A 14923-nucleotide genomic window follows, 5' to 3' on the forward strand; every position below is an offset into this window, starting at 1 on the left:
CAATAGTCCACGTAGCTCAAACACCGCCTCCAACAGTGATGAGTAGTAGACGCCTTGGAAGGAGACTATGAACAGGGCATGTCATGAGCAAGCCAACCTCTCTCATACCTTCCCTGGTATCAAAGATCCTTGGTTTAGGGATGTCAGAAGATCCATCCCTGGCCGTTCCACGTAGCAGCCCTCAATGGACCTGTCCTCCACAAATCTGTCTAACCCTTTCCGGAGCTCATTAAGGCATCTGCCTCTACAACCTCCCATGGCAGCAAGTCCACACGCTGACTACGAGCTATATGAAAAAACTTCCTCTTGTTTACTCCAATGCTGCACAGTCTGTCCTTGCTTGCAGGGTAGTTTAGCTGTCTCTTCAAAGAGCTATCTTGTCAGCAAAATCTAGGTCTTCTAAAGTATTGCCGTTGAGCCACGTGATACTTATGTTGAACCCATTCAAACATTTTCTCCCAAATAAGTGCCAAAATAGAAGAGCCAAGAAAACATGCCCCTGGTTTAACAACTCTCTCCAGCCCGACAGTCATTCAAGTCTGCATTACTTTTGCTGGGCACCCTAAGATTAAATTGTACCAATATTAATATTTGTGTTGGCATATCATACTATTTAATGTATTCTTGAATAAATCACAATGAAAGCTGTCAAATACCTTCTTGAAATTTGTGAGGTTTATGAGAACTGGGGTTTTTTCATTCAGGCTGAAAAATCAGGCCAAGACACAGACAGAAAGATGTGGAAGGTACCACCGGAAAGACTGCTCACGTAGTAGGAAGGGGAGAGATTAATGCTGTCGAACAAGCATAGTTACAAGCATGAAGACAACTGGTTGCAAGGTGAGTTCCTCCGTGACAGAACAGGACGAAAGTGAGAAAAACTGAGACCTGATCAGTAGGCTGCCTTCAGCTTCTGTTCAGGGTATCTTTTCAAATCCAGTCTCAGGAGCTACCACAGATCTAGATTGCAAGACATACATATTCAGGTCACTAAAGCAATTCTGTCCTCTCAGCTGAGGCCCTAGCAACAGTGACTAATATATCCATCATCTCCAAGTTAGATGGAAATCATTCAGGAACCAGAAGATTCTTAGATAATCAATTTTATCAGCAAAAAGTGTATGTGGTGCTGCAGGAACAGTACCGAGTATGAGCATTTACACCTATTGCACTTATAGTCAAATGCAAAGCAGTGGTCAAAATAGTTTTGGATTGCAAAGTACTATTCCAACTATAGCAAGCTTTTCCATTTTTGCTTTGTATAACTATAGATTTTGATAAAACTGCCATTTTCTTTTCAAAATGAAACCTTGTTCTGTCATTTTCAGAACAAAACCTTTTGGGTTGTTCATTTGAAATGATTTCACGTTTGAAATGTACTCTATTACAAAAATATAAAAGGGTAAAAAATTCAACAAGATGTTTACCATCTCCTGAAGCAAAACATTTCAGTTGAGCAATACAGTCTTCCCAAAATTTTCACATCACATCAAATTTCAAGCTTTTGGCTTTATTTATTTATGTATGTATGTATGTATTTATTGAGATCTTCAATTCTTTTTTTGCCAGGCAGAAAATCCATTTTTTTAATCAAAACCTATCTAGTTGTATTCCTTATCCCCTTTATTCCCTCCTGCTATTTTCTCATTTCTATTAAAAAGTCAATTACGTATCAACGGAGATGGAAACCCTTGAATGTGGAAGGCCACTATCATTATTTTCAGTGCAAGACCAGAAAAGTTTCTAATCACAGATATTTTTGCTACCTCTCCAAACAGAACTGCTGGAACGGCCATAAAAGCCCCAATCCTGGCTGTAGCCCAATAAATCCTCGTCTGCACCTCCGATCCAGGAAAGCATATAAGGGCATGACTGACTTAAAGCATGCGAGCAGTCCTATTGATTTCATATGTCATTCAAGTTAAGCAGGTCCCTAAGTGCTTTCCTCAAACAGCACTTAAAGTGGTAGTTGATTCATGGTAAAAAAGATCAGCTACTTTCATCTAAGAACTTATGCAACTCCCACTTGCAGTTCCTGACCACCTCAGTCTTTCATGTATTTATCCTAGCAAGATCCCTGTGAGAAAGAAGTACCAGGGTCCCTATATTAAAAGGGAAGTAAGGGACAGAAGAACAGACTTGCCCTGTGACAGACATCCCAGTTCCAGGCCAGTAACATGGGAGCATCTTCTTCTCCAAGAAAGGAGGAGAAAATCTGGATACTCGGACTGACATTTGTTAAGACAAAAATGCATCTATTAATATGAATTCTGGAAAGCACATCAACGATTTCAAAATGCAAAATCCGCTACAGGAAGTGTACTTACTCAATGGACAGTCGAATACAGATGGGAGTTATGTATTCAACTTTCCCAACTTTTTCCTTTGACAACCACCCAGATGATACAACAACAGGAATATTATGTACCAGTAGAAGTGGGATTTGAGGGAAATCTGAAGTTTTACAGAGGGGAAGCACCCAAAGAGGAACATGTCTGGCTTGCAGCTGTTTTAGTAAATGGAGAGAACTCTGGATCTCTAATGAGGCCTCTCAACCCAGATTATTCTAGGCTTCAAAACTCATCTACTCTTCTTATGACAAAGATTATAACGTTTATGTTAAGCATAATGAGATCTGTCAACACACAAAGATTTGGAATGAACTAATGATCTCATTACTGTGAAACACGTAACCTTTGTGCCCAAAGAATGAAGCACAATTTCCCCATTTTCTGAAAAGAGCATCTTACCTAGGAGCCCAGGCACCTTTATATAATGATGTTAAAAACCAGATCGTGCCAAATGAACCAAAAAACAGTTGGGTCTTTGTAAGTACTGTGCAACCACTCTCCACACATTTCTTGAGTATAATTTGCATTACTGTTTCCTGAAACTGGAAGCTAATACAAAAGCTTCTAAGCACGATTATTTTGTGAGACTATTTACTCTGAACTGGAGCCTCAAGGATTTGCCCTTTCAGCACAACTCTAGTGCTGAGAAGTAGCAAGACAGAAAAACAACTCTTAGCTCCCACTGCAATTAAATCATGTGGAAGCTTTAATGGTTTTTAAAACAAATACAAGGTGTATGTTTTAGATGACAGAGGATTTTATCCGGGTGCATACGTAATGCCCTTGAATGAGTATAAACAGCTGAGTTCTGTAGAACCAAGAGCCATGCAACCAAATAGAGATGCGTGACTAAACTACTGCATACTTCCCAGCAAATATGACTACACCTATTTTACAGCGAGCTCCATATTTATATGGCACAATCAGCGTCTACTGTACGACATTTAAAATGCTCTAAACAAATGAAGCTCCAGGCCCCAAGACATGCAGTCTGCAGTCAAGAGTTGATACAGTCCAGTGCAAACAGTCCTTCTGCCTGAAACAGTTCACAACACAGTGTATTAGTAAAGATTTTTGGTGGAAAGTGAAAGAAACACCAGCAATGTGGTATTAGCACAAAACCCCAATTTAGTCAGAACTGCTTTTTATAAAATATAAAGGCACTAAAAATGCTCCCTGGAATTTTTTCATTCCAGCAGCACCAGCTGTGTTTAAAGAAATAAGCCTTGGCCACCTAGATGCTGTTGCAGTGATTCCCTGAGAGTGGAACAGACTAAAAGCAAGTTAAACTGACCTCACCGATGTCTCATTCTTTCTTTGGGGGTCTTAAAGCTGACAATTTCCCTTAATTGGACAGTTATTCCAAGAATAAGGTCCATGTGAGCCAAAGTACAAAAATCAGGAGTGGACAGAGGTAGCCATCAGGAATGAAGGCAGGACAGAATCGAAGGGTCCGGTATCAGGTGATCAACATACAGGTGCAGAGTAGTTGAAAGGTGGGGAGGGGGAAAAAGTGAGCGTGAAAGAAGAAGTGTGGCAAACCCACTCTGGAGATTCAAGATGAGAAAGATGAAAAGAAGAGTGGGAAAGCAACAGTGGCCTGGCAATGCTGATAGGGGTCCCCTGGAGAGACTGAGGACAAGGAAACAAAAGAGAGAGAGAAAGCAGCAGTCGCTGAGGCAGGAAGACACCAGATCACAAATCAGAGTCGTGGCAGCAGAGATAGGAAGCAAGGGAAAGCAGCGGAGGATGATAGCAGGACAACAAACACCAGGGGGGGAGAGAAAAGTGGTGGCGTGATGAATTTTCAGGGCAAGGGCTATTAATTGTTTGCTCCAGTAACGGAGTGATTTGCTGGGAGAAGGTGATGTGGAGCTGTCTTTTTAATTTGAGAAAGGACTACATTTGCTGTTGCTGGAAAGCGCTTTTTGCTGACATTGTGTCAAATTTGTGAGATTAAATTATGTGATTTAATTTATGCACCTGTGCCTGAAGGCTTCTGATAAGCTATTTTCTGAATTGGAAAACTAATGTTGTTACTGATAAGGAAATTAAAGCAGATCTTTATACCATGGCTTTTCAATTTCTTCTGAATGGGAAGCAAGAGTTGCACATGTTCCTTTTTGGACGACACGACCTCAGCGTTCGGCTGGAAACGCGGTACACGAGGTAGTTCCTGATGTAATTATTCATGCAACATTCATTATTTCGGGAAAAAAAAATCTGCCTACAGTCCTTCACATTGAAAACATCAAGTTTCTTTCTTCTTCATTTATTTTTTTTTTAGAACATTCATCACATCAGTTCTTTAACCCTCCATAAAAAATTCACTTATCACTAATGACGGTTTCAGGCATTTCCCAACAGAGTACTGGCACCAGCAGTCTGAGTCGAGCACTGGCTCCCTTGCTTAATAAGATATCAAATATCCTCTGACATTTTACAGTAATACAAGATATAATTAGCATTTTCTTCAAAATATCTGCGTTTGCCGCCCCACTCTCTTAGCACAGCACATACGAAATTGGAATTTTCCAACTTCACCCTTTTTCTGAGGTTTCCCTTTATTCTTAATTAAAGTCACAAAGCCCTGGGGTAGGTCGACGCTCAGAAACATGAGCGTAGAAATGCGCGCTGTCCCGTGAGAGCCCTAATTGGAATTTCTCTCCGAAGGCCTCCTCTCTCACCTGCTTCAAGTCCTCAGAGGGACTCGAAGCGTTTTGTGGTAGACAAGCTGGATGATCTTGCAATCGGGCACTTGACAGACCTAGGAGATGTGGATGCAATTCCCACAGCTGCCAGAGACCTCCTGCGAATGAACAGATAAATGCTATGCTTCTCACTGCCTCAGGTCCTGGGCTGTAAAGGGCATTTTTCCTGCAAAAAGGTAGATAACACGCATCTTCTCCCAGACTCCCAATGGTTTTTTGTCTACTGAAGCGACACGCTGTCTGGGACAGGGACGTTCTCTTCCCATATGGTGCTACGATGTCTAACACCCTGTTCTGGGTCAGGGCCTTCACACACTACAGTAATAGCATTACTTAATGAAACAGTCGAACTAGGGAGCATCACCAAAGCAGCCTGCTCTGCTATACAGACTCCTGCAGCCTGACATCATCTTACCATTCTCAAACATGATTTTTCCTCATGAGAAAGTGGTGCAGACTAATTCCAAGAGTACAATTCACCCTTGGCTCTGCTGATTTTGCCTATGCAAATTTATTTTAAGGAATCTCCCATATTTTCCATTACCGGCAGCATTGTAGATGGAATTAGATGAAAGGGCTACAGGTTTACAGAGGACCAGAGCTTTTAACTATCGCGTAATCTAGTCTCGCGCTGAGCAGAATTAAACTATATAGCTGTAAACACACCAGTATCTTTCTAGTAGAATTAGGACAAGAGTAATTTTTCCCAAAACAGCTAATGTATTAATAAATTCCCCCATGACATCCCCTAGATGCTTGTATGTATTTGAATGTACAAGGCAATCGATTATAAAACTAACTCCAAACTAAAAATCAATGACATTCTTTAACAACATTACTTACAACGTCATATCCACATCACACTATTCACAACTGGCAATACGTGAGCATTTTAGTTTGGAGAGACAGGGAGAGATGAAAAGGGAAAGAATGAAGGTTAAAGCAAATTGACTTGAGGCCATGGATAAGCTTACTTCATCAATACTGTTCCTACCGAAGACAGACATCCTACTTATCCACACTCTTACACAGCCTCATTTACTTGCATAAGACATTTGTCAAGCAATTAGCCAACAAGATACTGCAATCTGATCATTTAAATATGTTGGGGGGGAGTGAAAATACACGTGTATTATTTTCAAGAACATCCTCATAGGGATTTTTAGCATTTGAAGCTAGTGCACATGCTCTGCAGTTACAAGCACACGGGGTGAGGGGGAAACGGCATTTCAAAGCCCGCAGTTGCACTGAATCCAGTCAATAAGAGCCCAGCTCCACATAAGCAGAAGGGAAAGGAAATGTCATCTCAGAGCTTTAGTGAACATGATAAAACAAACTATATTAAATTGACTGGCCAACTCTCCGTTTCCCAGCTGCAGGAAGGCCAAACAAGTCACCAACCCCTCTGCCCAAATTCGGGTCTTCAGCCTTAGAGACTACAAGCCTGTGCTGCTGGGCCTCAAAAATACATCCACAAAAGATCCACTTCATGAAACTACCAACCCTGACAGTCACTACCCCTTTTTACCTTTAATCCGCTGCTTAATTTATTACCAGGCTTCAGCCCCCACCAGCAAACATACATTCCCTTTGCTTGCTTTTTAAATCCTCATATCAAACATTGAGATATGGTTTATTTACATAATAATAACATTGTTTGCACTTGTCTTGAAATAGAACGCAATTTAATTAAGAACATTTGTCGTGGTTCTGCCTTTGTCTTCTATTATCGCAAAATACTGATTGAATGAACTAGTTTTTGTTTGTTTGTTTTTTACAGATGCTGTCCAGAATACAACTCTTGGTCTTTTACAGACAACTTAAAACGCAAAATAACTATATTTTTTACATGTGCGTGTGTGCATGCACACATTAAGTCAGCAGATGAAAAGGGATATAAAAATATATTGGGAAAAACTCCTATACAATTTGTGGGATAAAGTTAAAATTGGATTTAATAGTGTAATAAATTCAAATCATTTTAGACCTGTTTGTGTTTTAATAATGTGTCTGTAGCCTGTGGGTTCACCACTACATTAACCATAGACCTGGTGACAGGACGTCACAGCAAGGAGCTCTATCCCAAAAAAGGTCCAAATTCATTATCGATATAAGCAGACGCAGCCGACCGCAACAGAGCAACACTAGCTGTCACTGGCAGTGACACTTCCCCGACACACATGTGCTTACTTGGGTTTAACGCTGGAATCCTAACCTTGCACACACTTACACATACGCTTCATTTTCTGCGTGAGGAGTTCTGGCAAAGTTACTGGCCCTATTCACGTGTCAGCTTTACAACTTCCAATAAGCATTTTCAGAACCAGAGCCTGAATTCACCTCTTCCTACAGTGACTCTTCCCATTGCTTGGTAATAACCCTGCAAACAAGACATGGTGGCAGACGCACCCACTTTATAAACAGGGAAATAACAGAAGGGTGGCTCACTTGTGTTTACAGACCCTGGGTCAGGTTTGCAAAAGTGCCAAGTCCCTCGGACTGAGTAACAGGCAGGATGGTACCATAATTCACAGGGGGCAAGAAACAAGGCAAGGGAGGTTTTGGAAGGAAAGAATAAGAGCTGTGTTAGAGCCAGGATGACTAACCTGACCGCTGGACCTCCAATAGGAAATACAAGAGAAATCAGCTGAGATTTTAGGTGGGGCAGAAGGAGACAGGCGTGAAGTACAGACGCTGATCAGGGAGTCATCTACAGAGATGCTGTCGAACACGCATTTGGAGATGAGATGAACCCCAAAATAAAATCTGCATCTGTATCTGGGGAGGAGGTGAGATGCATGGATAGATTCACAGATGTTAGGGGCTGGAAGGGACAACCACAAGATCGATAGATGCCTCTTATGCTTTATTACCATAACGTTGGTGTTAGATACTGAGAACAAACAACGCCTATCTGCCTGCTGCCATAAGGAAACTATAAATGTTCGTTTTCCTACGCTACGATTTGTCACAGCCCATCAAGGCGCAGAAATACTGAACAGTTGTTTCCCAGCTGTGCAAATCCATATATTCACATTGGTTCTTGCTGTCCAGCTTCCAGAAACAATGTATACTCTTTCGTAAGAGCGCTTTATGGAAATCCCTCTTCTCAGCACAGCCCAATCTTTCCTGCTCACAATGCAAAGATGGCCCTTTCCCAGCACCTGCAATGTGAATATTCAAGTTTCCCTCTGCTCACAATGGCCAACCACAGTCCCTCTGCTCTGATCTCTGCCCCTCCTGAGGATTTTGAAACTGTTTACTAAAAACAAAGTTGTCAGCTTTTACTTCCCCTTGGCTGAAAGAGAGAAAATCCAAAGTCTTACATAAAAAAAAAAGTTTTAGAAAGGATGTTAAGTAGCTGAAAGGAGCTTTGCTTTTAAAACATTAACAGCACTTTGGTGGACCTCCTGCCTTACTCCCAAACCTCTGATCTTCCCCTGCAGAATAACTGGCAAATATCTGGGGGTTCACTGTATGTTTATACTGGAGCAGCTATGTCTCCCTACCTGATGTGAACCCGAACCTTACAGATTGATTCACGTCTGCAAATCCTTCTGCCTAGTTTGAGCCCTACAGCAGTCCGCCCATGCGGATGCGATTGCAGAACAGGGTCCTTAAATAGAAAAACAACGTAAAGTAAAATACAGCGTAGTTATTCTGGGAAAAGCCATAGGGACTGAGAGGAAAAGAGGAAACAGAAGGGAAGGAAAGGCAGATGACGGGAGATACAAAAAGCAAGCCCAAGGGGTTTTTCGGCTTTTAAACTTCCTAAATTTGCCTTCAGCACTTTTGTCAACTCATTAGGTCTTCGCTTCTCTTTCATTTAAAATTTTAATATCTAACAATTTCAGAGCAAAAACAATCTGAGGATGCTGCACGTAAACTCAGGAGTAATCAAACCTCGGCCAATAAACTCTTCGTCCTCAGAGTTTATTTGCTGTTCAGACTTGGCCTGCAGCCTTGGAATTTATTCTGCCTCCAGTCGGGTTATTTCTTCATAAACAGGAAGCCCCCTCAAGTTTTCATTATAATAAACTAATTTGCTTCATCTAGTGTCAGTGTTAGCACAAGAAAATAAGATTGTGGCACCAAGTGAACCAGCCTCAGCCAAAAGATAAACTGTAATACAGCGGCAAAATATTTGTAATATTTTTTAAGCAGATAATGTCAGTGGAATAGAAGGCTGTCACTACACAGCGGTTGCCTGCTCCAGATAAACTGAGACAAAATTTATTACTTTAAAAAGAGAACACTGTGGTGAGGCTCAGACATTTATTCCCAATGACCTTATTTCTATTATACCATATGATTAAGGATGTAGATATTGTCAGACTCTGGGACGGACAGTGGTAAAGCAGACCAACAATTGTTCACGGTTTAACACTTGAAAGCTATGCTCGGGCTGACTTGATGAATAGCTAAAGCACAAAACCAGAGAAAATCAAAACACATGGGTGGAAATGTACAGCCTCCTGGTTTTTTACTCCAAAGAAAACCTCTCTCTTCACCTTGCTTTTTATCATTAGGATTTTTATGCATCAGTCAAGCAAAGCCCATATCTGACTGGCTGACTTACAGCATTTAAAATATATTATTGTGTATTCTTTGGCACACTAATACAAGTGCCTCTAGCACATCACATTCCTTTCAGTGAAAGACTCAAAAAAAACCCAAAAAACCCAGAAACCACTATGAAGACATCTGACACCAGAAAAACTGTCAGCGTTTTCTACTGAATGAGGAAATCCTTGCTTTCAGTAAAAAGTGTTGATGTTTACTCAGATCCCATCACCTACAGCAGTTTGCGGTGCTACCCCTGAGCAAGTCTCTCTTTTCCTTTATCTCAATGCTTTCTCATATTCTTCGCACCAGCGAAGCCGTCTTAAATGTCCCCAGCCCCATTCTACTTTTTTCCATGACATCAGTCTCCCTCTTCTCTTAAGGTCCCTCACTTCCTTCAAACCAAGGGAGCTCAACTGAGTCTTGCTGACTTTATTTTCTTTAAATCATGTAACAAAATTTACAACCAAGTTGCTCGCCTCTATCTATCCAGCCTCATTATTTCATTATTGCTACCCTTTTGCTCCCTCCCCAGTTCCCTGCCACTGCTCGTCAAACTGCCCATTGTGCTTTGGCTTCAATTGAAGCCTGCATGCAGCAAAGATTTACAAACGGGGCAGTCTCCCTGAAGTCAATGGAACCGCGCACAGGCATCAAGATATTTGTGCTCAAGTCTTTGCAGGACCGGAGTATTAGACTGCCTGCTCTTCAAGGCAGGGATCATGTCGCAGGATCCGGACTGCCGTTTTCAACACCGGAGCCCTGATCCAGACCGAAGACTGCAAGCCGTACCGCAACGCAGCGACAGGAACATCCTTAAAATGAAGCTTCCCAATTCTGGTCCCTCCTCCGTGGTACCGGCATTCCAAGCTCCTAGCATCACCAGGTGTGATTTATGTCTCTTTGTACACACAAAGCACACCAAACACACTGCTGACACTAAACAAAACGATACATATAACCATAGCATACAGAAATGTAATACTACAAACGGCTCAGATAAGACCTCCAGGAGTTTGCTTAATGTTACAACATAAATTTTATCTGAAATGTACACAAATAGTTTGAATTATTAATAGGGTTTACACAAACCGAGAGAAGAATACGCACTGAAATCTCTCCAGCGAGCAAACACAAACTGGACGCTAAAAATGACTGGCAAGCCTTTTATGATCTTGCCAGGATCACATCGGTTTCATATTTGCAATCTTTCTGCCGCTCAGTTTTTCCCTGCCTCAGTGTAGAGAACTGTGTAAATATGTGAAATGAGAGGTTGGGCCATCTTTTATTCATGGCATACACCATAAATCCATGTAGGGCAATAGGGACGTGCTGTAAGAGAGGTCTAACAGGTAGAGTGCAAATATTCTGTCACGCTGCAAGACGCACAAAACTGCCTGCTAAATCCTGCTCCTGGCATCACACACAGAGTGAAGTGGGAAAGATCTGCTGTTTATGGTGACGAAGATGAGAAGAGCTAAGAAAAGCAAGAGAGGCTGGTAGATTTACACAGTGCATTCAGGATTCTGGAGTCGGGCTTCAGAGGAAAGTCTAGTTTTACCATTAAACACAATGTCCGAAAGGAGCTACGACCTCAACCCTGCAACTGGATCCCCGAGCGCAGCGTCCGCTCACCCCGAGGCCAGCAGGGCTCCGTTCACCTGGACTTAAATGCAGGATTGTGGCCTGCGGGCGAGTTCAGGGGCTGTGCAAATGCTCACTCTACAGGCTACTTAGAAGAAAGCCTCTGTTCACAAACCCCTCTCCCCTCCCAACACCCCACTAGGTTGCCAAATTTCTGCAAACCCCCTGAGAACAGCCCTGCCCATGACAGCGCTTTGAGAATCAATAGGTTAGTTTGTACCTAGACTTACTACTTTTTCAGCCAGTGACATCAATAGTGAGGTCACACAAATGCCTGGAGAATTCTCCTGGAAGATAAAAGTTTCTTCATTTTCACCTTTATTTACCAACATATGCTCCCCCAAAATTGCTTTAAATCAATGCATCGAAGCAGTTTCACGAGTGTAATACAATTACAACAGAGCAGGACTGCACGCTAGCATTAGCCCTCGGCACCTTAAAAGACAGATCTACGCTCCCGGTTCGTTTAGGTCTCCGTCAGGTTTCACCATCGACGGACTCATCGACCGTCCAAGCCCCCGTGCTCCTCCAGACACCCCTCTTCCACACGCCGCACGATGGGCACGCGAGCGAGCGGTGCCCCCGGTCCTGCTCAGCCTGCCTGGGGCTGAAGCAGTCTCTCGCCTCATCCGCGCTGCCACCGCAGAACGGCAGCTCGGCGCTCTGCGAGCCACAACAACAGCGCTGGCCCTTGTAGCGCGTTAACGGCACGACCTGTGGGAGGGCGAGCGAGCTGGGGGGGCCCTCGATGCTCGCGGTCCATCAGCCCGCTCACCTGCGGGGCCGCGCCTGCCTGCAAGCGGGCGGGATGGGGGCAAGCGGGCGATGCAGGGGCAGACACGGGCTGGGGGGCAAGCAGATAATGCCCCTTTCAATGCAAGGTCGACCACAGGTTGGGGGGGGGGGGGCGGGTGATGCCCGTTTCAATGCAGAACAGACCACGGGCTGGATGGCCAGCGATGCCCGAGGCAATACAGGGTGGATCATGGGGTGGGGGGCATGCAAGTAATGCCCGTGTCAATGCAGGGTGGACCATGGGGTGGGAGGCACACGAGCAATGACCGTTCAATATAGGGTGGACCATGGGGTGGGGGACACGCAAGCAATGTCCATTCAGTGCAGGGGCACACATGGGGTGGGGGGCACATAAGCAATGCCTGTTCAATACAGGGGCACACATGGGGTGGGGGGCACACGAGCAATGACAGTTCAATATAAGGTGGACCATAGGGTGGGGGGCACACAAGCAATGCCCGTTCAATGCAGGAGCAGACACGGGGTGGGGGGCACACATGCAATGCCCGTGTCAATGCAGGGGCAAACACGGGGTGGGGGGCACACATGCAATGCCCGTGTCAATGCAGGGTGGACCATGGGGTGGGGGGCACACAAGCAATGCCCGTGTCAATGCAGGGGCAAACACGGGGTGGGGGGCACACAAGCAATGCCCGTTCAATGCAGGGGCAGACACGGGGTGGGGGGCACACATGCAATGCCCGTTCAATGCAGGGGCACACACGGGGTGGGGGGCACGCAGGCAATGCCCGTTCAATGCAGGGGCAGACACGGGGTGGGGGGCACACATGCAATGCCCGTTCAATGCAGGGGCACACACGGGGTGGGGGGCACGCAGGCAATGCCCGTTCAATGCAGGGGCACACACGGGGTGGGGGGCACACAAGCAATGCCCGTGTCAATGCAGGGGCAAACACGGGGTGGGGGGCACACATGCAATGCCCGTTCAATGCAGGGGCACACACGGGGTGGGGGGCACGCAGGCAATGCCCGTTCAATGCAGGGGCACACACGGGGTGGGGGGCACGCAGGCAATGCCCGTTCAATGCAGGGGCACACACGGGGTGGGGGGCACACATGCAATGCCCGTTCAATGCAGGGGCACACACGGGGTGGGGGGCACGCAGGCAATGCCCGTTCAATGCAGGGGCACACACGGGGTGGGGGGCACGCAGGCAATGCCCGTTCAATGCAGGGGCACACACGGGGTGGGGGGCACGCAGGCAATGCCCGTTCAATGCAGGGGCACACACGGGGTGGGGGGCACGCAGGCAATGCCCGTTCAATGCAGGGGCACACACGGGGTGGGGGGCACGCAGGCAATGCCCGTTCAATGCAGGGGCACACACGGGGTGGGGGGCACGCAGGCAATGCCCGTTCAATGCAGGGGCACACACGGGGTGGGGGGCACGCAGGCAATGCCCGTTCAATGCAGGGGCACACACGGGGTGGGGGACAGGGTCGGGGAGGTGGGGCGCCGCCACGGAGGGCCCAGGCCGTGGGGGGCTGCAGCCGCCGGGCGGGGGCGGGGGCGGGGGGTGCCGGGGGCGGGCGGTACCTGGGCTCGGGCAGGCTGATCTTCTTGCTGGCGCGGGCGGCCGGGGTGCTCTTGCTCTTCTCCATGGCCATGAGGTAGCTGACATCGGCCAGCACGGCCTCCAGGTCCGCCATGTTGGCGGGCCCGGCCCGGCCCGGCGCGGGCTACAGCGGGGGCGGCTGCCGCATGGCGGGCGGGCGGGCGCGGGGGGGCTCAGGGCCGGGGCGGCTGCCCGAGCCCGCGGCCGCTCCCTCCGGGCCGCCTCCGCCGCCGCCTCCCGCCGGGCCCCGCCCCCCGCGCCTCCCGCCGGCCCCGCCCACAGCCGCTGAGGGGAGGCAGCCGTTGGGGCGCGGCGCGGCGCGGCGCGGCGGCGGGGGGCTCGCACCCTAACAGCGACCCCACAGCAGGGCTCGGCCCAAAGCAGGGGTTTTGACCCTGAGAAAAGACACCAGAGCCAAGTTCTGACCCCTCAAACAGACACCGCAGCAGCCGTGTTGCCCCCCCCAAGACACCGTCCTGGAGCAGCTGTCCCGCCTCAGGGGGCTGGGATGGTGGCGGGGCACGGCGGCGCCGAATCGCCGCTGGGTTTTGTCTTGCGCCTCACGCCCAGCAAGAAAAGCATCTTGCGGCGCCCTGGATCCTCCACCAAAACCAGACAAATGGGAGGGGGGCCGCGGGGATTGTTTAAGATTGTCCCCAGCACCTCGAGTCGAGGTGCGCGGTACTTATATCTGGTCTTGCTTTCTTAGGACGCCTGAAGCTTTCCGGTTACACGCTGGTTGCGTTCCCCCCGAAACCTGAGGAACGTCACTTCGCCTCCCTCGTGTTCGGCAGAGAAGAGGAGAAGGGAGGCGACGAAGGGCAAGCGCTTCGCCACCTAACGGCTCTGGTACCCCACCCCGTCGCCTGCGTGTGGCGGGGTCGGGGCCAGGCCTCGGCAGCGCTCGCGTTTCGGTCTGCGCGAGGACGTGATCCCACCGCTCGTAGCAGAAACAGAGATATCAAATCCTGATCTCCCTAATGTTGAAAAACAACAGGGAGAAAAACACCCTTTAAAGTGGGTTTGACCCATAACAAAGAAGCAGCAGAGGCTGCAGAACATGTACTTTGGCAGACGTCCGTCTTACAGCCGCTGACTTCTGCTTTGAGACGCGTGTGCATGAATCCCACCGAAGTCGGGATATTTGTCCACGCGTCCATCCAACGACACGTGCAGATCTGTGCCGTGGACGCTAACTACATTTGCATGGCTCGACTCTCCTGCTTTTAGCGCGTTCAACATGTCGGATAGAAAGCTACGTTCATCCGTGTCACTTACGTCA

The 14923-nt window shown here is 47.1% G+C and overlaps 1 protein-coding gene across 2 annotated transcripts in view; it reads right to left on the reverse strand.

Moving 5' to 3' along the window:
- GRK3 (G protein-coupled receptor kinase 3) overlaps nucleotides 1–13842 on the reverse strand; it is a 106648-nt gene extending 92806 nt beyond the window's left edge. Inside the window, exon 1 of one of the 2 annotated variants that reach the window (XM_059713330.1) lies at nucleotides 13623–13842. In XM_059713330.1, coding sequence (XP_059569313.1) covers nucleotides 13623–13735 — 113 coding nt within the window. In that variant the 5' untranslated portion in view covers nucleotides 13736–13842. The remainder of the gene's footprint in view (nucleotides 1–13622) is intronic. The other variant, XM_059713331.1, reaches the window with a different exon arrangement.
- Nucleotides 13843–14923: the final 1081 nt, after the last annotated feature.

This window comes from Alligator mississippiensis, chromosome 10, assembly GCF_030867095.1.
Source record: "Alligator mississippiensis isolate rAllMis1 chromosome 10, rAllMis1, whole genome shotgun sequence".
Lineage (NCBI taxonomy): Eukaryota > Metazoa > Chordata > Crocodylia > Alligatoridae > Alligator > Alligator mississippiensis.